The 22251-nt window shown below is 45.5% G+C and overlaps 1 protein-coding gene across 7 annotated transcripts in view; it reads left to right on the forward strand.

Moving 5' to 3' along the window:
• ERG28 (ergosterol biosynthesis 28 homolog) overlaps positions 1 to 22251 on the forward strand; it is a 60700-nt gene that overhangs the window by 10062 nt on the left and 28387 nt on the right. The window contains exons 2-4 of one of the 7 annotated variants that reach the window (XM_085626711.1): positions 3689 to 3836; positions 9128 to 9181; positions 21387 to 21555. In XM_085626711.1, coding sequence (XP_085482837.1) covers positions 21423 to 21555 — 133 coding nt within the window. In that variant the 5' untranslated portion in view covers positions 3689 to 3836; positions 9128 to 9181; positions 21387 to 21422. Of the gene's footprint in view, positions 1 to 3688; positions 3837 to 7427; positions 7571 to 9127; positions 9182 to 21386; positions 21556 to 22251 lie in introns of all 7 variants that reach the window. The other 6 variants (XM_085626710.1, XM_085626712.1, XM_085626709.1 and 3 more) reach the window with 6 other exon arrangements.

A 22251-nucleotide genomic window follows, 5' to 3' on the forward strand; every position in this document is an offset into this window, starting at 1 on the left:
GATCTGAGACACGATCTCGTCTCTCACCCTGGATGTCTTTTTTTTTTTCTTCAGAGATCTGGCTGAACCCTTCCTCCGCACTAGACATTGCCTCCACCACAGTCGAAGGCTACAAGATAACACACCTGGACTGAACAAACAAACACAGAGGTGGAATTGCCATCATCCACAAGGACACCACCTGCTGCACAACCTCCGCAGACAACTCAACCCCAACAATAGAGCATCGCAACTCCATCCCAGACCAAAGAGCTTCTCCCAGTGGATCACAGAATGCGCCGACACAATTGCCCCCGCCAAGCCAGCCAAACCCAAAGGACCTTCCAAAAGAACCAGCTCGTTCACTGCAGAGCTGAAATCCACCAAACGCAACTGCTGGCAACTGGAAAGAAAGTGGCGCACCAGCAAAACGACAGGAGACCACACCAACTTTAAGACAGCGCTCAACTAGTATCGCCGCCTCCTGAAAGAAACCAAGAAGAATGCCCTAGCAGACCGCTTAGAGGACAGCACAAACCGCAGCAAGGAGCTTTTCGCCACCGCGAAGGAGTTCTCCAACCGTGCAGCCACAAAGAACGACACCCCCTCTTGCAAGAACAGTGTGCACAAGATCTCACCAATGTACAAAAACTTCAACGCCCCACCAATAAAAGCATCCGCCTGCTCACACCCACAAACACAAACCCTGAACGCCAGCTCACCCATTAGGACCCTCTCAGCATGCAAACCACAATTGCCATTATAAACTCAGTACACTCGGGAGCACGCACGGACCCCTGTTCCCACCACATTCTCCACCTTGCAGGCAAGACAATTGGCAACTAACTTAAAGTCCTGAACGCCTCCAATCACCGTTTCCTCCTTCCCTGAGGACCAAAAACATACTGGAGTAAGGCCCCCTCCTGAGGAAACCATCCGCCAACCCAGCAGAGCCTTAGAACCTACCAGCCCATCTCCCTGCTTGCCTTCCCAGCGAAAGTTCTCAAAAAGGCAATCCATCAGCAACTCGCCAAACACCTGGAACACAACAAAGTCCTGGACCCCTCTCTATTTGGATTTTGTGCCAACCATAGCACCGAGACAGCCCTAATCGCAGCCACTGACGACATCAGGACCGTAGTGAAATGGCAGCTCTCATCCTCCTGGATCTGTCAGCTGCAACAACACCGCCTCAACCCAAGAAGATCTGTGGTTTTCCCCCAAGGATTGTCCCTCAGCTCCACACTCTTCAACACGTACATAACCACCCCAGCCAACACTCTCAGATCACAGGGACGCAACATCATCTTCTACACCCAGCTCATCCTCCCGCTGTCAAAAGCCCCTCCACCACTAGAGCCAACTTCCACAGATGTATGATGAACGTCGTCAAATGAATGAAGGATGACTGTCTCAAGCTCAACACAGACAAGACTGAAGTCCTCCTACTTGGAAACAGCATCTCGCCATTGAACGACGCAGGGTGGCCTGCTGAACTCTGCCCACCCCCCTGCCCCTACAGATCATGCCCACAACCTAAACATCATCTTGGACAACAAGCTGTATATAAAGAAACAGATAAACACAGTCTCATCTGCCTTCTTCCACAGTCTTCGCATGACCCTCAAGATCTTCAGGTGGCTTCCAGTCAACACCAGGAGGACTGTGGTGCAGGCCCTCTAAAATGGCAGGCTGGACTACGGGAACACTAGCTACATAGGAATCTGCACACGCCTCATGAAGAGACTACAGACAATACTAAACTCCGCTGCTAGACTCTGCCTCGACCTCCCCAGGTGGACCCACATTACACCCCACCATAAGGAGCTACATTGGCTCTAGAGGAGAGGCCAGTTTAAGATATTGATCCAAGTACACAAGGCCCTGCACTACATGGTACCAGCACACATCAACAACCGCATGACCTTCCACCAATCGACCATACACCAATGATCTTCCTCCTACTTCCTCGCAGACGCCCTCTGGATCCACTGAGCCAATGGCGCAGGGCGCTCCTTCTCTCTCCTGACGGCCAGCGCCTGGAACAACCTCTCCCCACCCTTCCTACACCTGAGGACCACTTCACTCCGGGAATTAAGGAAGGGACTCCAGACCTGGCTGTACGACTGAACAGTGCACTTTGAAGCAACTAGTAACTGCTATGCCTCAAGACCCTCACGGGTGATTTGCTGTGCTTTAGAAGTCCTGATTGATTGATTGCAGTCATGCAAGGTGTCTCCTGTGAAAGTGATTCTACCACACATTGGATCCAATTGTAGATATATTCATTTAACCCAACTTAAATATTTAATAACAAATATATAATTTGTTGCACTCAAATGTGTTTTCGCTCATCCAGAATAGGAGTCTGGTTCCGCGTGGGTGTTACACCCAGCAAACTGCACTCCCGGCAGAGCAGGTCTAGTGCAGTTGTAGGGAGGTTGGTTTGGCTGTTGTTCTCGCATTGTTTTTCTTTTCCGTTTAGCAGTAATCACAAACTGGATACCCCTGGACTGTCTTGATTGCTGTCACAAGTCAGTCGATCCCCGCAGCATGAAACACAGTTTCCAGCAGCATATCACCACCCACAACTAGAGATGGTCTGTGAGAGTTGGGTTGTGCGTCCTTGTCTTACCCCTGCTTCACTTACTGGTAATCTGGACCAATTCTGTGCCTTTCCTTTTCTTTTTTCCCAGGGTCTCTAGCCAGTCCCACAATTGCTCCGTAGATTTCAAGAAGTGTGCTTTATTCATGTGTATGATTTTGGTCACCTCAAAATAACAGAATTTCTTTTGAACTTACTGTGCGCATTCTAGGAACATCAGCTTTTTACCTTTCGATCTTGCTGCCTGTAAAAGCACATCTATAGCCTTAAAGATGAGAAGGTGAAATATAGTAGCGTATTGCAAAGCCTTCAGCAGCAGCACTGGGGACTTGGAATACCTCAGTAATAATAAATATTGTCAGTCTGCTAGGTTGTAACAGTGCAGCACAACTTACCTGCCAGTCGCCACCTCTCCTCCATCCTGCCTCTATTCCTGGCTCCCGGCAGCACCCAGGCTCCCCCTAAGTCAATCATGACGCTGCTGTCACCAGCAGGACCGCAGCATCGTGATTTCCGCCCAGGCAGTGGCCTGGGACAGTTCTCCACACAGCAACACAGCCAGGTGAAAAAATGCTTAGTGCTCATGACTGTTTGGCCGGCCTAGAGAGTGCCCACCACTCCTCCTCCCCACTCTGACGAGCCCAGTCCCGCCCTAACCTGGCTCCATACTAAAAATAAAATGATAATAACGTTGTGCTGTCATTTTATTTTTCCTTTGTGCTGCTCCGAGAGCAGTGGGGCTACGCTCCTCCTCCTTAGCCAAGGAGCTGCCACTGCTGTCTGGTACCTTTTGGTCCCGGGCTTAATGCTCCTGAGTCCTTAGCTCACGAGCCATCCTGAGCATCCCTTAACAGAAGTGGTTGTCTGAGATTTATGTTTTTTTAAACAGTGCTCTAAGTCAAAATGGCGAGATATCCGAGTGGCCGCACAACCTAACACAGGACAGAGTAGGCTTATGGTAGGAGCAAGAATGTTTGGCACCTTACAATCTGAGACTGTGAGCGAAATTGGTGCACACGCATCTGCGCCTACATCAAATCACTGACAATTTGCAACATAAATACCAAAAAATGTTTTTAATCCACAGTTTGTATCTTATGTTAGGTGATGTACTTCAAAGCTGCCACAGACACTTTTGCAACAATGCTTCCACTTCAGTTCTAATTCATCCCAGTGGCAATTGTCATCTGGCTCCCAAACTCCAGTGATGCTTACCCAGAGGAGGACATTAAGGGTGTGGGCAGGGCTCCAGGTAATCTTTTCAGTTTGAGTATTTTACTCCTTGCTGTTAGGAGTATGATTCCTTAGGGAGTTAACAATAAAGCTCCTTTCTAAAACAAATACTTAAGTTAAAAAAATATATATATTTCTAGTCCTTTTTTTGCTTCTTTTTTTCTTTAAATTCTTTTTGAATCAAAGATCTCAAAATATATTAAGATGAAACATCACCTCCATGCCTTTATTCCCATGTGGTTTAACGGCAATTTTTGATGGTCTTTTTGCTACATATTGTCTGTTTATGTAACCTTAGATTACAGTATTGAGTTCTTCACACAGTGAACTATGGGAGAGGAGGAGGGAGTGAAAAAAGTTTGGTTCCAGAGACTGGGGGTGGGTTAGCTGGACGTTAAAGGCGCAAAACATACATACACAAACAATGGCACACTGGGAGTCACCTAAAACGAAGAGTTCTCATTACTCCCACAGGAACATACATTTCATTCACGAGGATCAGGCAGAAGCTCCAAGCATATTAACGCTCCATCCCTTTCTCATTCTTGTACTAAATGATTGTACACCTTCAAACTTGATGTGCTCCAGGACTGTGCACTACTTCAGCCTGGGTGAACATTTAAGTTGTATCCTCTTATAGGACCTTCGGGCAGGCCGAGTAATAGGGAGAAGATGTAATGTCCAAGTTAATTAACTTTCTTCACATCATGGACTCTCTCCTCACCAGAGTTGCAGCACTGACATCAGGTTATACTTTCTTTAAAATTGGGCCCTGATAATCTGGATTGCAGGAAGTTATTACGATGGTGCCACTGCTCTAACCATTCCCTGGGCAAGGGCTCCTGCACTGGCAGCTTGTAAGCTCTTTTTCCAAGTCTTCTACAACACCACCTTCAGGTGTTTTTCCAAAACCTTTTGTCTGGCTTTGAACATTGTAGTTTTCTTATAAACAGCAGGGAGCTCCGAAATTCTTGTTTTCTGCTTATGGTACACTTTTAAACCTGTTGACTCTAGCGTCCAATGAAAACAGCACCTCAGTTGCCCTGCCCTGACAATTCCTGTGTTCATGCACATTCTTATCTAAGCGGTCCATCCTGGGCACAGGAACTGTGCTTCTGGGTCAAAAGATACTAGAACCGCTTCCATCCCTGCCTCTACCTTCTCCATTCTTTCTAGGCATGCTTGATACACCCCTGATGTTTTTCACCCATTTCTTCTGTTCACCTATGCCCCCCTTCTTACTTCTCACAGACAGACAAAAGTCAGAGCTCTTCATTTGGTTGAGTTGATCTGTTATGATTCACAGTAATGTTTTTCCACCCCTCCTCTGAGCCTCAGGTCAGCATTCTGTTAGTAATCGCTTCTTTCAGGTAGCACCTTCTTTCAGACTGTAAGTGTCAGCTTTAATACACCTACATTCCCATGTTCTACCCTGGAGTTTCTGAAAGAGAACAAATAGTCACAACAGGGTAGAGAGTGAAGTCTGAGGTGGGCAGGGGATTTTTTTCTGCATGGGATTTTCATTAGGGCAAAAAGCAATACGGCTTCAAATTCCACAGACTTTTCAAAGTATATCCAGGGCAACCTACTAGTGGTACTATATACAGGTATCATCCTGCAGAAGAAATAACTTGATTCAGTATCTAGAACATCCCTCCATGATGATGTAAATCAGCATCATTCTGGAAAGCAATCACATTTTGTTTCAGATATACATGTCTGTAGGACCGCGGCTACACCATTCAAAGATGGCTGCCTCTCCGTGTAGACACTAATCTGTAGCTTGGGTGTACGACCAAATAATTAGCCTAACCACAATCCAGTTCCTTAGTGTACCTCCATTATACAACATTACCCATGCAGACCAATGTCATGCACGTATCTACTCAATCTTACACACTCAAATGCCAGTCATAGGAGTTGTAACTACACATTTCACTTTCAGATTGAGCTTTTCCCCCACACCATTTATTCATTCCGATATGACAGCTGCCTCTCACGGACAAACAGTACCTCATTGCTTGTTATAAGCATGACCTCTTAAATGTCCCATCCTCGCCATCTGTGACCAGAGCTTCCATTCCACACATGGCTCCAGCTGCGTGGCCCTCTACACTGTTACGGACCTCTGAGACTACTTCCCCGACCTCACTTAAGACAAAGGCTCATTCACAACTTTCAGGTATGCATCCCATTCTACATTACCCGTACAGTCATTAAGGCACTCTCCATCTTCGCACCCTCACAGGGGAGGAAGAGCAGCATACCAGTAACCCCCTGTCTCTTCCGCTCCATACACCCCTGATTACAACTGTTCCCAAGGTATGCTTGCAGTTTTTCCCCTTTTTTTTTGTCATCCCTCCTCTGTGGCCATACAGCTTCCTCCCCATGACTCATTTTTTTGACGCAGTCATGTCCTACATTACTTGCTCTTAATTCTGCAAGCTACTTTGAGTCTTTCTCCATGGTACGTCCTGTATGTCATTGCCCTGGTGCCCCATTGGCCTACTATTTCTTGGCCTTACTTTTACCCCATAGTAACTATTACATCCATCTCCAACGTGACTCGTGCCCTTGATTCCTCCTGTCTCTGCATTGTGTGTAATTAGTCCTCTTCCCTGAGGGTTCTGTTTACCCTATACCGGTTGCTAATCTGAGGCTTTTTTGCCTTAATGAATACCCCACATCGAAAGACTACCCTCATATTTCTTTTATTTTATTGATTTTTTTCCCCAACCAAACAACAGTAGAGTATCAACCCCTCCCTCAAATAGATCCGGAGAGTGAGGCAGTACTCTACAAACATGTTGTGCTAAAAGCCTGGACATGGCACTCTGGCAACATAAACAGGCTGTGTGCAGCACACACACCCTCCTATCCTTTCTGCATATTCACTTTTCATTCATCTCCAAAATCTACTCCCTGCTCCACAACAGATTTCTCAATTTCTTGTAAACGGACCTCGAGAAGGCCCCACTCCATTCTAGCCCCTAGTCAGTGCCGCTGTACACCAATCTGTGTCTCACCCCGCATTCCGTTCGTGCCCGTTACACTAGTTCCCACAACCATTGTTACCTCTGACAATCTATATTAGAAATTCACTACCCACAGCTTCTGTTAACTCAACCTAAAGCAGCCTGTCACCCGGTACTCAGACAGTAGATTCCAGTTCTTTTCCTGTCTTCCATATTATGTCAAGTGCTCCACATGACCATACTTCTCATTTTCCTGTAAGACGCCATATCAAAGACCCCTTTGAACAAATACCAAATGGAACACAACTTCAACTCTCGGTATCTGACTATATCTACTTGTGCCCCCTTCTCAGACCCGAGTTTTAAGATCCCTGCATAATAACATTACTACAAGGCACTGAACTAACTTACTTACTATGTCCATACCACCTGGATTCTAACCCTAGCATGTAGCTGTGATTGTCACCTTCATTCACACTTTTTAAGATTTGCACGCTTGCTGTATCTCACAGTGGACCTCACCTAGTGTGCTCACATTTTTGAAGTGAGTAAAACTAAGAAATAAAATCAAACATTCAACATAATTTTGCTATGAACCTACACTAATCTGTGCTTTGTCATCTATTTTATTCCAGGCTTAAAAAAGCCCAAGATCTGCATGCCACTAGGGGGTGAGAGACATGCTGGCTGCAAATCACAAGACATTGACTGATCCGACTGAACAAGAAGAAATAAACTTCACTTTCTACCCTGTTGTATCTGTGTTTGTTCTCTCTCGGTAACTCCTAAAGACAGATCATACAATCATGTATATGTATTAATGTTGCCATTTCCAAATCCTTACAAATGCTGCTGTCCTCTTGGTGGGCCTTACCCACAGTTTAAAAATACATTAACTTGTGCTAATGTAGAGCAGCACATTGAAGTACTGTAGGCTGCATAGGTCTTTTACTCTACACAGCATCTTTTTGCATGCGCCTTCGATCACCATTGGTGAAGGGTGAGTCATGGTCCCTTGCTTTGTAATACTAATGATCTTTTTTTGTTTTTTTAACTAGGTAGTTGTTGAGTTTCACATGCATATCCTACAATTCCCAGTGTTTCTTCAAATATGTGATTGCAACATTTAGCATCCTGCATTGCATAGTAATTCCTCAGTCTCCCCTTACATTCTATATCTTTTGTTAGAAAATTATAAACATTCTAACAAAAAAAAGGAAATGCATCAACACTGGGGGGAAAACAACCAAAAATGTCTCTTAATTACAAAGCAGTTACGTAATAGTGCAGGGTACTCAAAGTTCGATCTTAGTTGAAAATAGATTTTACCCTGAGCCCCCTCAATGCCAGAGTTATCTTGTACATGCACTCAATGCACCCCAAAATTCTCGGATATCAAAAGTGAAATATGTTCCGGGCTGTCAGTCTGGGTAGACAGAAAATTCTTTGGACCCCCTTCTCCAAAAACTCTAACAATGGGCCACATATGCTTTCAAATTGAAATAAAAAATTATCTGACAATAAGGAGTGACATATCGTTTCCATAGCTCGAACATTGCATAACATAAGATTACATAATGAAATTTGCGGGTCGAGGGAGTGTCTTCCCTTTTCCACCAACCTGCCAATGTGCCTGAACAGTTCCATAGTAATATATGCTTGCCTTTGATTTGTTGTTGTAGAAAGGAGTGGCCGCCATATCATATGGTATTGTATAGCCCAGTATTTGTTTTCAAATTACATAGGACTTCTCTCCACAATGGTCTCATCCAAATGGAAAGCACTTCACATTCATCAAAAGTTCCTCATCCTTGTAGAAGTCAGAAATAACGAAATAATTTCCAAGTCTCCATTGCTCAAAAGGTCCGTGCTCCATAGCTGGAGAAAAGGACTGTTTACCATGAATGGTGGTGTATCGGAAAGGGAAAGTAGTCAAGCCTTGTAGTTTTATGACTGTATCCCAGACCCTCAGTCCTGCCTCTGGGGTTTTTAACATGGGTGTTTAATGGTCTGTCTTAAATAAACTTGCAAATAAGGTCCCATGTGGTTTTGCCAACCACTTCCCAATCGATATGTACCCATAGCCTATCCGTTTTCCCCCCAGGACCAGCTGGCATGGACTTGAAGAAGCACTGCTCACTAGTAAGTCAAAAAGTCTGGTAGTCATGCCATCCCTCTCCCTAGGAAGGCAGAGGATCCTATACACCAGTCTGGCATTTTTCTTTCCCCAGACAAACTGTAAGACAAGCTGCTTGATGTGTACAAAAAACATTGTTCTATATTTGTGGGAGAACAGTCTTAATTTTTTTTTTTTAATCCTATTTATTCTCCCCAGCTATGATAAAGGGAAGACCAACTCCGAAAGTCTCCACTTAAGGTAGATAACAAGGTAGGGAAGTTTGCTTTACAAAAGTCATATAGACTTAGTGTAATTTGTTCCCCATGGTTTTTAATTGATTTTTGACTTCTATCTGAAAGGAAATCTAACTGCAAGCCTTGTTGCCTGTTGTGCTGCTAGTGGTGGGTTGAGAATTTCTGACTTTGAGTAGTTTATTTCAAAGCCTGCACCCATTTTACAGGTAGTGAGTTGATATTGTATTGCATCTAGCAACTTATCTAGCGAGGACAGGGTAAACATGATGTCGTAGGTCAACATTATTATTTTATGATAATGAGGTCCAAAGGGAGTACCGTCTATGGAATTGTCCTCTCTTAATTGCCAATGGCTCAATGCTCCACACAAAAAAAGAGAGGAGACACTACTGTCTGGTCCCCCAACCTCAGTGAAAGACCCTGAAAGACTGACCATTCATTTAAAACATCAGATCTGGGTCTTCTATATCTATCTAATGCCATATCCGCAAACCTAGGGCCAAATCCAAAAGCTTGTACTCTCTTAGCCAGGAACCTCCAATCTACTGAATCGGAGGTCTTCTTTGCATCAACAGACGCTAATATAGCTTCAAACTTTTCTTTTGAATTTCTTCTGTTATGTTGATGATTTCATAAAGATTATCTTTTGTTTGTCTGCCCTAATGGAATCAGCCTGTTCTGGGTGTATAAGGGATGGAAGAGGATTCTCCAGCCTGTTTGCCAAAATGTGTGTGTACTATTTAGCATCTATGTTCATCAAAGCAATAGGCCTGCATGGTTGGTAATACCGTGTATCTTTACCCAGTTTCATTATAGGAGTTATAAGTGCATCGTCCAACCTTCCCTCAGCCGCAGTAGCATTAAAGAGGCGAGTGAGGGGTCAAGACAGATGTAAAGGAATTATAAAATAGTCCTGTGAACCCATCAGGTCCCAGGGATGTATGTATCTTTAGCTGCTTGATGGCCACTAGGATCTCCTCTTTAGTAATGGGAATCTTCAACAGTCAAGGATTTTAAGTACCTATCTTGATCAGCCTCCCTTGTATCATCAGCTATGTAAAGTGATTGGTAGAAATGACAGAAGATCCCTAACCTTTCTTCCTCCATGCTAACCAAATAGCCCAGTGGGTGGTATATATGTTGAAGCTGTGTCACTAAATGGGTGCCCACTTTACCTCTCTGATCATCAGATCTCTGTTGAAATAACAACAGCATATGCTCTGCTTTGTTGGGAGAGATGGCATTATGTTTGCCCTACAACTGCACAACCTGCCTTTGAAGTGTTAGATAGGTTAGCTTCATGTGCCTTCTTTGTTTTCCCTAATTCCTCCTCTAGCTTAACCTGTTCTTATTCCAAAGCATTTTAAGAGCAATCAAAGCTTCTATTCACTTTCCTCTTATCACTACCTTAAAGGCATCCCATAAACATGCTGGGATTACCCCTTCAGTTGTGTTAATTTGAAAATACTCAATGTTTTGAGTTCTCTCTTAAGAACTGGCTCTTAAGTAAGAAAGATTTGAAAGATCCATCTACCTCGTACAATTCTCTTTCCATCCCAAGCGAAGAGAAAGCTCAATTGGGCTATGATCTGAGAGTGCTATCTTAACCCCTTCTACTTTTGTTAATAAAGCATCATTCACTAGCATATAGACATTCCTGGAGTAGGATCTATGCACATGAGAGGAATAAGTGTAGTCTATTCGATGAGAGTTGAATGCTCTCAGCCCCAAAGACTTCAATGTTTGTTTAGGGGTTTCTGCATTTGTGGTATGGGAGGTCTGTTCTACTCCACTGTGCCACAGCAAAGGCTAGTCACCCTGTTTTTTTGCACCTGGTTTTTGGGAGGCATGAGAGGTGGTGAGGGAAAAGGGTTAGTAAAGTGTTACCTGGGCTCCTTCTTGCTTTCACTAATTGGTTCCTTCTTTTATCAGATCCAGTAATCAGGTGGCCTGTATGTTGCTTTTTAGTGCCAGCAGTGTGTCTCCTTGGAGAAGCAGGCCCCTCTGGGAAGCTGCTTAACCACCAACCCCCCTCCATTCTTAGCCCCCCATTATTGGGGTAAGGATTGCCTGCACTGCCACACCTCATTCCCCAGCAGACATGGTCCATTTTGCGTGTTTTTGATAACCGTGGCCTGTAAATTATTTATACCCTGCCTCCCCTTTCAGCAGAGCGCCCAGTTTGTTGCCATGCAGACCATGCTGCATTTCATAAAATTAATACCCCCATCCTTCCTAGCTGCCTACACTTAGATAGTGAGGAAGCACTTGTGTGTCGGGGTGGCAAGCCTGAAGCCTGTTTCTGCGACTGCTGTCTTCAAGCTCCCTGCTGGCGGTCTTCTCTCCACTTAGTAGACCACTGTCTGTGCCCGGAGCTCCCGAGTCATGTTTTCTCCTACCTCTGTGCGTTCGTGGGCCGGACACTGTCTGCTGTAAGTCTTCTTTCTTGTCTGCCGCTCCTTTTCACTGGCAGATCGATTATTCCCTCTGCTTTCACTGGTCTTGTCACTGGGCTCAGTGCCATGCACGTTTCTTTTTTCAGCTCCATGTTACCCAAGAGGACCCTTACGCCGCGCTTCAATTTACTGAAATCTGTTCTCACCTGCTGCCACCTCCAAGCTGTCTCCTCCTGTTCCTATGGCCAGTTCCTTCTGAATATTAACATTTAGGGGCCTTTTTATTACTTTTAGCGTGTGTTCCCAGGAGCTATCAGAAATTACGTGCCATCAGCTACCTTCGCAGGCCCGGCCTCCTTTTCTTATTTAAAGTGCATGCATTAACAACTTCAAGTCTGACCATGTACATATTGAAATAATACTTGGATTTTAGTATACAAAACCTGCTTTATTATGAAACGTGGTTTTATACAGTGTTCAGTGTGTTTTAATAAATGTGATTTAGTTGTGTACAAAGTAAAACAAGGAGATAAAGGACGTAGCGCTGAAATGTTTCAGACACTTACCCCCTGTCACAAATCTGGGTTGAATCCATCATCGTTCTTTAGCTCACTTAGCCACCCCAGTTCAGACCCAGCTATATGCAAATCAGTCTTGACCCTGTGCCTCATGGGAACAGTCCAGCCTGAATTGCCAAGCCAGGTCTTCCCTGGACCTGAAACAAGCATCCTGGGACTGGTTTTGGGGTAACACCCCTCATCAACCAGGCTAGCTTAAATCCAGTGGCAAAGTGAGCAAGGGACCCACGTCTGGGCATACCCTCCCAATTTAGGGCGAATAAAGCAAACACAAGGAGATTATGGACGGAGTGCTGAAACCTTTCAGACACTCACCCCCAGTCACAGATCTGGGTTGAATCCATCATCGTTCTTTAGCTCACTTCGCCACCGCAGTTCAGACTCAGCTATATGAAAATCTGTTTTGACCCTGTGCCTCATGAGAACAGTCCAGCCCGAATTGCCAAGCCAGGTCTTCCCTGGACCGGAAACAAGCATCATGGGACCAGTTTCGGGGTAACACCCCTCATCAGCCAGGCTGAAATGAGTGTGGTTAATAAAAATGAGAAAGCAGTTTGCAAAATAAACAGTATCTTTACAAAGTAATAACAGTATAACGTAGTGCTAATCTGCAAGGAAAATCTTTTTCGAGTTGAGTATAATTTATAGTGCTAGTAAGAAGTGGTATATATTTATAATTCTATGTCAGGACCGGAGGCGAGGATTATGTTTTACTCTCTTCGTTTTAATTACACAGCAGCCATTTCAAAGATACAAGAAACTACAATCCCCAAGAACCCTTGGGAATAACTTTAACAGACAATAAGGGTCAAGTCAATGACTCAGCCAATCAGGAGCCCCTCTTAGCCATATAGTCCTCCACACGTCTTTCCCCTCTTTCTTGGCTGCTCGCAGTTGAAGTAAAATGATTCTACCTTATTCTTGTTATTGCTGTGTGCACGTTGTTGTTTGATCCTTAGAGTGTCACTGTATTTGATTGTATTCTATTGTGCTTTTTATTTCCCTGGCCACTGGACACACTGTGTTTCCTTCGCAGCCGTGTTGTTGGTGTGGCTCCGCAGTTCTTTCCTCCGCTCGCCAGGTGCCACCGTTCCAGCACGTCTAAAGCTGTGATGCGCAGCCTTCATTTCCCTCCGAATCGAGAGTGAAGTTGCGTGCCAGAATTGCAGGAGCCAGTCCCGCCTGGAGAGATACACTCCGGTGGGGTCTGTAGCCTGTATTGGGTCCCTGTTATATTTATTGCATTATGCCCCGTGCCTCGGGGGTCTGTATTGACTGCGCATGATGCGGAAGGGGGCTGTATTCTTCCCGCTTTCTCTGCAGCGTGACCTACTCAGCATGACGAATGTGGCCTATCCTGTGGCCGTTTACTTGCCACTGCACTGCTGATTTGCCCATCCCCTTAATACAGGGGTGGCTTGTGTGCAGTTGTGGAGACACTCTCTCAGGCTGAAGTTCCCCATATTATCATGCACCAAGGGGGAGAGTGTCTTGGGCTTTGGACCCATTGCTGTTAGGCTCCACCCTCTTAAACTCTGTGGATGACACCTAGTCCTCCTACTGCTGAGTCTGCAGACTGCATTGCCTGTGGGCATTTTCCCATTTAGAATAAACTGTTTTATTTCCTGTTTGCATGTATGGAGCCATTTGAGGATACCCAGGGGAGGCGGATCCACCATGCCTTCCTCCCCTGGGATGATGACTTTTATGAGGCAGTGGACGCCTCAATATACAGGGCTGTTAGGAAGGCCATGGCACCTATGGAGTTGCGGCTCACAACAAATTGTGCGCGAATGCGCAAAGATTGCACAGGCATCCCGGCCTGTCCCTACTCCTCAAGCACCCGGAGACCACCCCAGGCCATCTGATTCAGAGGAGGTACTGGCTGGGCGCCGTTGTCAGGAGGGAGCAGACCACTACACTTTTGAGTGGCTACAGCACACATTCCTAAACCAAGACCCTTCCACCGTCTCACCAGGGGATCATGCTGATCCGAGTTCTCACCTTTAGGCTGATACAGACGAAGAACATGCTCTGTCAAGGCCTTGGCTTCCTTCCTTCCTCCCTTCCTCCCTCCGCCCCTGACGCCCCTAAGCTTCCCTGACCTTCCAGATCCTTCACCCCAGTTCAGCAGAATGTGTGCCATCTTTGAAGGTGGCAAATTATGTAGCTGCACACATTTGCAAACATCTTGAAAAGGAGGCTCGTACCTGCCTTCGGGCAGAATGTCCCCGCCCTTGGCTGGCAAGGTGACCCTAATGCCTGAAGTGGTCCCTACCATGGCCAGATTTATGAAGGACCCCAAAAAAGGGAATAAATAGGTCCTGACACCTTTGCCAGGACAAGCTGTTGGACCTTTCCCGCCCACTGACAAGGATACTCGACATGGCTTCGGGTGCCAAAGCTTCGGGTGCACTAATTTCTCCGGATGGGTGCAACGTGGCATACATTTTCTTGGAAATGCGAATTGCGCCCTGTCTGCCAAGCTTCGCTTCTCCTTCCTAATAAAGTTGGACCCAAAGCTCAGTGACCTGGTCTCCGAGGCAGGCGCTGTAGCGCAAGGGGGCCTCTGTTTGGAGAGCCCTTCATAAGGGAACTAGGCAAATTCAATACCTACACACCGCTAGACCAGGCCCAGTCCTCCATCCAAAACATTTTCCACACCAGGGATTTGGAGGGGGGACCAGTCGAGGTAGGGGCCACTCGGCCATCCGCGCATATGCTCAATATACTCCAAATGGACAAGGCTCTACGCGAGGTGCCTATCAAGATCACTCCAGTTTCGCCAACATTTACTCCACAAGAGGACAGCGGTTCTGTGGCAGAGGGAAAGGATACCACGCTGCTTCCCAGTCCGGTGAGTGTCCTTTCTTCTTCACATCTAAAGGTAGGGGGCCGCCTTGCAAATTTCGCGCATGTTTGGCGCACTATTACCTCCGATGCTTGGGTGTTTGACTTTTCGGGGTTTTCAAATAGAGTTTTATGGTTCCCCTCATCTAGGTGAACCCCGATGGCCCATTCAGTTCTCCTCTCAGAAAGCCTCTCTGTTAGACGCAGAGGTGACCTCCCTGTTGGAAAAAGGGGCTATCTGCCACACCTGTGGTCATCCTCGGGGTTTTATCAGCAACCTCTTTCCCGTCGACAAGGAAGATGGGGGGGTGGGTCAGAGACTGGTTATAAATCCCCCGCAAATTCGACGAGTGACTGGTATACTGTCACTTCAAAATGGAGAGTATTCACCTTCTGCTGAAAGTCTTACGACTCACAGATTGGATGGTACGCCTTGACTTGAAGGACGCATACCACACTATCGATTTTTATTTTCTCCCTCCACACCAGAGATTTCTGCAGTTCACTTGGCGAAACCTATTTTTATCCTGGCAGCCCAATAGATTTCTGTTGTGGAAGCAACTATCAGCCAAATTGGCCATGCTCTTCTTTCTGATTTCTTGCAGACGAGTGTCCGATGTCCGGGCCTTAGACATAGAAAACAGGCTTTTTTATTTTTTCTCTCCATCGGTTGTATCTTTCACAGCCACAGAACTAAATGTCACACAAGGACCATCACCTACCCTTCTTTCCCAGAGATGCTGAAGCTGTGTGGTGCAGTGTCTTAAAGCTTATGAAGCGATGTCAGGAGAGTTTCATCCTCCAGGGAAGTATCAGCTCCTGGTTGCTCGTAAGCCATGCATGCCAGCTTCCTCGCCTACAATTGCCCGCTGGTTATAGTGGATAATACAAGAGGCTGGCATTGATCTGAAGATTTATGGGGCACATTTGGCCAGGGGTGCAATGGCCTCGAATGTATTCACCTTGGGTGCTTGGCTGGAGAATATCATGAATGTAGCCGACTGGTCTTCGGACTCTAACGTTAAGAGGTTATGTTTCAAGCCGGTGCTTGATATGGCCCACAATGGTGGTGGGCAAGCTTTAAATGAGAATAATCCTCGCCTCCGATCTTGACATAGAATGTCAAATATCCTAGCTATCGTAACGGAAAGTTTCAATTCTATTTAGGACGTGGAGACGAGGATTATTCCCACAGAGAATTTATGACCTGTTCCTGCCCCGTGACTAGTAAGTACAATATTTTTGTTGTTCTTCTTGATGGAAAGTGTTGATCTTCTGGTTTTGCTACTGTTCAGTGTGCATTGTTAGATGTGCTATATTTCAATAGTTCGTCTCAACCAGTGGCTATGCAATGCCGGATTTTGCTAACCTGTCTGTAGCTTGCTATTGGGAGGATGAATTGGTCTCATTGCTTTCTTCCTGGGAATGGAGTCAAGTAAACGAGAGGCATAACTTCAGAAACTCGGCGAGACTAATGCGTCGAAAGAGTAAGTGGAAAGACGTGTTCGGCTGAGTCATGGACTTGACCCTTATTATGTTGAACTTGTTATTCCCAAGGGTTCTTGGGGATTGTAGTTTTTCTTTTATCTTTGAAATGGCTGCTGTGTTATTGAAGTGAGGAGAGTAAAGCATAATCCTTGCCTCCGCGTCCTTAATAGAATTGAAACTTTCTGTTACGCTAGTTAGAAAATTTTACATTCTCTTAATTTCCAATATGTACCCCCTAATAAGTTTGGTTGATACATCATCGTCAGTGTAGTTATTTTGCTGGTAAGACATGGCGTAGAGCTAGTATACTAAGAGCTAAATGTGTAGTATTATTCTTTTTACACATGTAGATATAACATGAAAGGGGCGGTTTACAAAGTTTGCTATGGCATTCTCAGTAGGGTTAAAATGTTTGTGAAGGAAGAGTGAACCTACCCCATTACTTGAATTTTCTGTGGAAACAGAATAAAAAAAGAGGAAGACGTATAGATTAATAAACTATTGTATTTCTTTATACTTTTGCATTTGCTTTAAGGAGAAGCAGTAAACATACCTTTTAGTGCAGTTTACCTTCATAGTACTTTAATGCGATGGTAGTCTTCTGAGCAGGTGCGAGGTTAGTGCTGAGCCAGGGAGCTCACAATTTGTGACCTTTTTTTTGCACCATCCAGGTGCACAGCGCAGTTCCTTATCTGTGCATAGTTGGTCTTCATACTTGTTGTACAACGAAGCATATTTGGGCTATGTACACCTAATTTGCCAGAGGAGTGCTTATTTATAGCAGAATACCTATTGTCGTGTCCCCTATAATTAGTGATGCTTGGTGTCGTGAAAAACTGGGGATTTATATTTACTTGCTTTTTCTGGAAGCATAAAGATATCAAACAACTTCTTCAGGAGCAGCCATGAATAGAGTTGGAATACCAACTGTTTCACTGAATGTTCTTGCATTTGTGAAAAAGAATTCGTATCTACAACAAGGTCAATGATCGAGGCCTTATTTTTAATAAATATTTCGCATTCATGCTTAATTTTAAATGGCCTAAGAGGTGAAATTCCATGGTAATTTTAGTCTGTGGAGACATGAAATGGATAGAGAAACGTTATTTACATGCTCGGAGACCGTCCCTAAGTGTCTTTCTTGCTAGGTCTCTTGTCGTTTTGGGGCATATCTGCTTTCAAGCATTGTAGGAGAGTAGGGTCTGCTATCCTATGGTCACCCCAAATTTTTGCTTTTTGCTTCACTGGTTTTTGACATATTGAGGCTGTGGGCCTGCCAATCAGACCCCCAGCCTGCTGTTCTCTCTACTAAATTTACACTATGCACCCTAGGTGCATAACGAATTGGAAGTGGATCACCCTGTGAGCCCCTGTACCAGTGTACACTAGGTACCCAGGGCATTGGTGTATCTAAGGCCTACCAGGGGCTGAAGCATGTATTGTGCCACCCCTGGCCTGGCCTAACAAATTTGACACAACTGGCTGATCACTCAGCTGGGGTAAGTTGGTGTAACCACCTCTTACTTAGGTGTAGTATACCTATACCTAACCTTAAATGGGACACATGTTAACCTATAAGTCACTCCTATGGCAGGCCTTAACAATCCTGAAGGCAGAGTGCTTGGTTCCATGTGAGATGGTGCTCTGGCATGAGCTGAGCCTGTCTGCAGTGGTCGGAACAACTCCCTTCTACTGTTTCCAGATATCGTCATACCATATACTCTTAAGTGCATTATGAACCTCGCGGTTAAATGCTATCTTTGGTTTGGCTTTATCAAAACATGTCGAGTAAGGTGTCATACGAATTGGAATACTAACCCCTCGCCAATTCTGGCGACGGGGTTAGCATTCCACCCTTCTAGAGGGACACGACATGTACAGTACCTGAAACCCGGGTAAAATCAGACATAGCCTCAGCTCCACAAAATGGATGCTGCCACCACAGACACCAGTCTGCCCTCCTGCTGCTGGGAGTCCTTCCAGCTTGGGAGGTGTGGACAAAGGGTTTCCTGCCAGGGGAGGTGCGTGCACCACCCCAGACAGGATTTTATGTATTGGTCAGGTACGGCTTGAAAGAAACCAGACATGCCTGAGGCTCACAAGGAGCCTCGGTGCATATGCCAGTTCAAACCGGTCCTGGGGCACACCAGCCCTGGACCTGGGGGGAGCTGGACAAAGGATTGGTGGTGTAACCACCCCCCTTCCTGGTCCCACCCTTAGGGAGGGACCTAGCAGGTAGTCCGGCCCCTAGAATCCGAATAAAGGTAGGAGCTGTGTCCTAAGACTTTAGACATCCTGGAATCAACTTGAAACTAAGAAGAAGACGGGAACTTCGACGCTCTGCCGCACAGAGGACTGAAGCTAATCTCCCCTGTGGTCAGGGAGTGACCACCTTGCTAACGCAAGCACCATCCAGCGAATCAACGTCTGCTTTGCCGACGCCTCCCGCCGGAGCCCGAGCCCAGAGACTGACAAGACCTGGACCTCCAGACCTCTCACTGCCCGATCCACAGTCCCTGAAAAAGAGAGACCCGTGGAGGCAACGAGACACGTGGAGCCAGCCATCTTGAAACGACCGCGACAAGCTGCAAGTGCAACAACTGAGGCTCCCTCCAAGTTGTGCTTTGGGATCTGAGAAGCCCAACCCTCGAGCAGCATCTGCACCAAAGGTGAGCCCTCCAGCATCTCCACGATCTGCGTGGGGCCCTTCTGCATTTTGCCACTCGACGCGCCTAACCGGTTGCTGGCCCGCTGGCTAGTGGCCATCTTGGCGACGAACTTCAAGAAATACACCGCTGGTCTGGTTGCTCCAGACTGGCCCTTGCTCCCCTCCAAAGGAGCAATCCCTCTGACCTTGCTGGTCAGAACCATCAGCTTATTTAATTTTCCACAACAATTGCTTTTGCCAAGGCTTGTTTGCTTCGATCAAGTCGCCGACACCGCCGACAGCGAGAGCCTGCGTGGGACAGCTCGTGAACCGACTCCTGGACGTCGTCGACCTTCAGGGACCACGTGGCTGCAGAGACAAGCTACACCTTTCTTCCTGTTTGCACCCGACATCGCCTGGTACCCACCTGGTGCCACGCTGGTCACTGGCTAGTGACTGTGAACACTGTCCCCTCTGCTTACAGGTCTTCTACAACTCCGATCCACTCTTGGATCCACCGCATCTCTTCCGGACCGACCGCCTGCAGCATCTTTGTCCACAGGCTCCACTGAACAGATAGAAGAAACCCGACGCACTTCGAGGCCTATGCACCCGCTTCCTGTGGGTGAGGTAAAGCTGGCACTCCGGTGCCCAAGTGTAGAGAATCATCTCTAGTGTCTGTGTTTCCAATCTTGAGTTCATAGTCCATCCGGAAGATCCTTTTTGCAGTAACTGTGTAACTTTTACGCACCCATTGAAAACCTATGGGAGCACGCGTGTGACTATTTGCTCTGCATACGCAACCCGTGGACCTCCTGGTCACTAACTAAAGTTAGCTCCTTGTAGGCCCAGCGATTCTAGAGGCCCTAGGCCTTTTCCCTTTTCTGTTCGTGGTACTTATACCACTATTTTAGTATATGGTTTGAGCGGCCACCAGGGCCTATCCATATAAAGTGCAACTTCTGTGTATTCTACTGTAATCTTGTTTAACGATTTGTGCTCCTGTGCTCATAAAGAGTCTAGGGGATACTTTGAGACATAAATACATATATATTTTCAATATATATCTGTGTGGTGTCCTTTCATTGGTATAAAAGGGGGTTACATTTGGTAAAACAGCCTGCTTAACACGCTTCACGAGTTTAGCCTCAAAGACTGCTTAGCCTACGCTACCACTAGGGCAGCTAGTCCGAAAAGGTTGACTTACAACCACACCATAAGGGTTGCTTGGCATGGTACAAGGTGGTCACTTTAACTAGTGAACATCATATACCAGGCCAACTTCTCACAAGCATTGTTTGGAATTTGTTGCCTGCCTACTAAAATTGCAGGCTTGAGTGTACATTTGCACTGTACATTTCACAGCAGTCTAGGTGGTGAGCAAGCCATGGTAAATGTATTGATTTAATTAAAATCCTAATCCAGTACAACAATTGCACATTTCCGTGATAAAAACCATTGGACATATAAAACACATGAAAGTAATAAATCCCTCGATGGGTAACTGCAGACTAAATTTTCTTGCAAACAAAATTTGACGAGTAGCCTTTTGAAAAATAAAACCACGTCAGAAATAGTGCTTATAGTGGGCCTCAAATATTGTCAGCATTTCTTTTTATGTTGTACAAGAGAAGACTCTTATGCCCCCCCATCTCCCGAGCTTGGCCTCAAGTACACCTTTGCTTCCTGGTGCGGCTATGTCATTTCTTAGGCACACGTGTATGTCATCCTGTATGTACACACCTAGAGAATCACATGGCTGTCAACAGAAGTGACAGCAACCACATCAACATGCCTTTTTTGCCCCCATCACTTATTTTTATTTTTAACTTTTGCTGATGCTGCACAGCAGCAGCAAAAATCATTAGCAACATCAGTAGTCCAATAACGCAACACTTATTTATTGGCTTTGCCTACCTTTTTTAATTTGCTTTCTACTTGCATGTCACCAATGCCGTAGGAGTCTACTAAGTTGAGAATGGCTGTGCTGATCAGCCTGGGTCAAGAGCATCATAATTTGAGTTTTGGTTGTTCTCCTGCAAATCATTTTTAATGTCTAGATACTGTAGCATGGCTTGAACAAGGATCTGAGCAGGGTATAGGTGAACAAGGCAGAATTGCAAGCAATAGCAGTTTCACTGGCTCTGTGAGGATTGTAGTGAATTTTGTAGATCTGAATAGCTTTGTGACCTGACCCATACAACCTTAGTGGCCTGACACACCACACATTTTGATATTTTATCCCCTTTTCTTTCCTATCAGATCCTTTCTTGCACTCCCCTCAATCCCCAGAGAAAGATGAGTCGTTTCCTGAATGTGCTTCGTAGCTGGCTGCTCATGGTATCCATCATCGCTGTGGGGAACACAGTGCAGAGCTTCCGCGACCACAGCTTCCTCTCTGATAAACTCTATACTGGCAAACCAAATCTGGGTAAGGACAGTTTATGGGTCGGTGGGTAGACAACCCCTTTACAAGTAGTATGGGAGGGTATACAAGCAAATAGGGTTTTAGGATCTTTGAATGAGTGGTATCCTGGTCAGGGGCATGTGGGTGAGCTTGTCAGTACCTGGGTGAGTCAGATGGGAGCTATAGAGCCAAAGTGTATGAAGTGTATGTGGACATGAAGGGTACATATTTTCTAGAAGAGTCCATTGGTCCCTCTTAAACAACACCCAATTGTTTTCCAACACATCTCCCCCTCCCATTTTTTTTTAAAGTCCTCCATACTAGAATGGTCCTTATTGTTAACTTATAATGCTGACTCTAGCTCTGTGTAGAAGATCAAGTCTCTTGCCTTTTTATAAAATGCTTTGAAATAAATGTTGGATAACCTACCCAGAGGAATTTTATTTTTGAGAATATATTGGGCTGTGCAAGTGGGAATAATTATAATCTGATGTTCTAATAATTTGCAGCATGGACGTTTGAGTGTATTTGCTACACTTGTAACATAACCATTCAACACTCCTGTGCAGAATAAATGCTTCTCATTTATTGGATACTGCTTGTAGTTTGAGATTGGGAGAAAGGAATTCTATTGTCCCCTAGTTGCTATCTTCCCTGTTAGGCACACATTAGATTCTTGATGCAACACATGCTACAAGGGTCATTTGCACTCACAGGAAT

This window comes from Triturus cristatus, chromosome 9 (assembly GCF_964204655.1).
Source record: "Triturus cristatus chromosome 9, aTriCri1.1, whole genome shotgun sequence".
Taxonomy (NCBI): domain Eukaryota; kingdom Metazoa; phylum Chordata; class Amphibia; order Caudata; family Salamandridae; genus Triturus; species Triturus cristatus.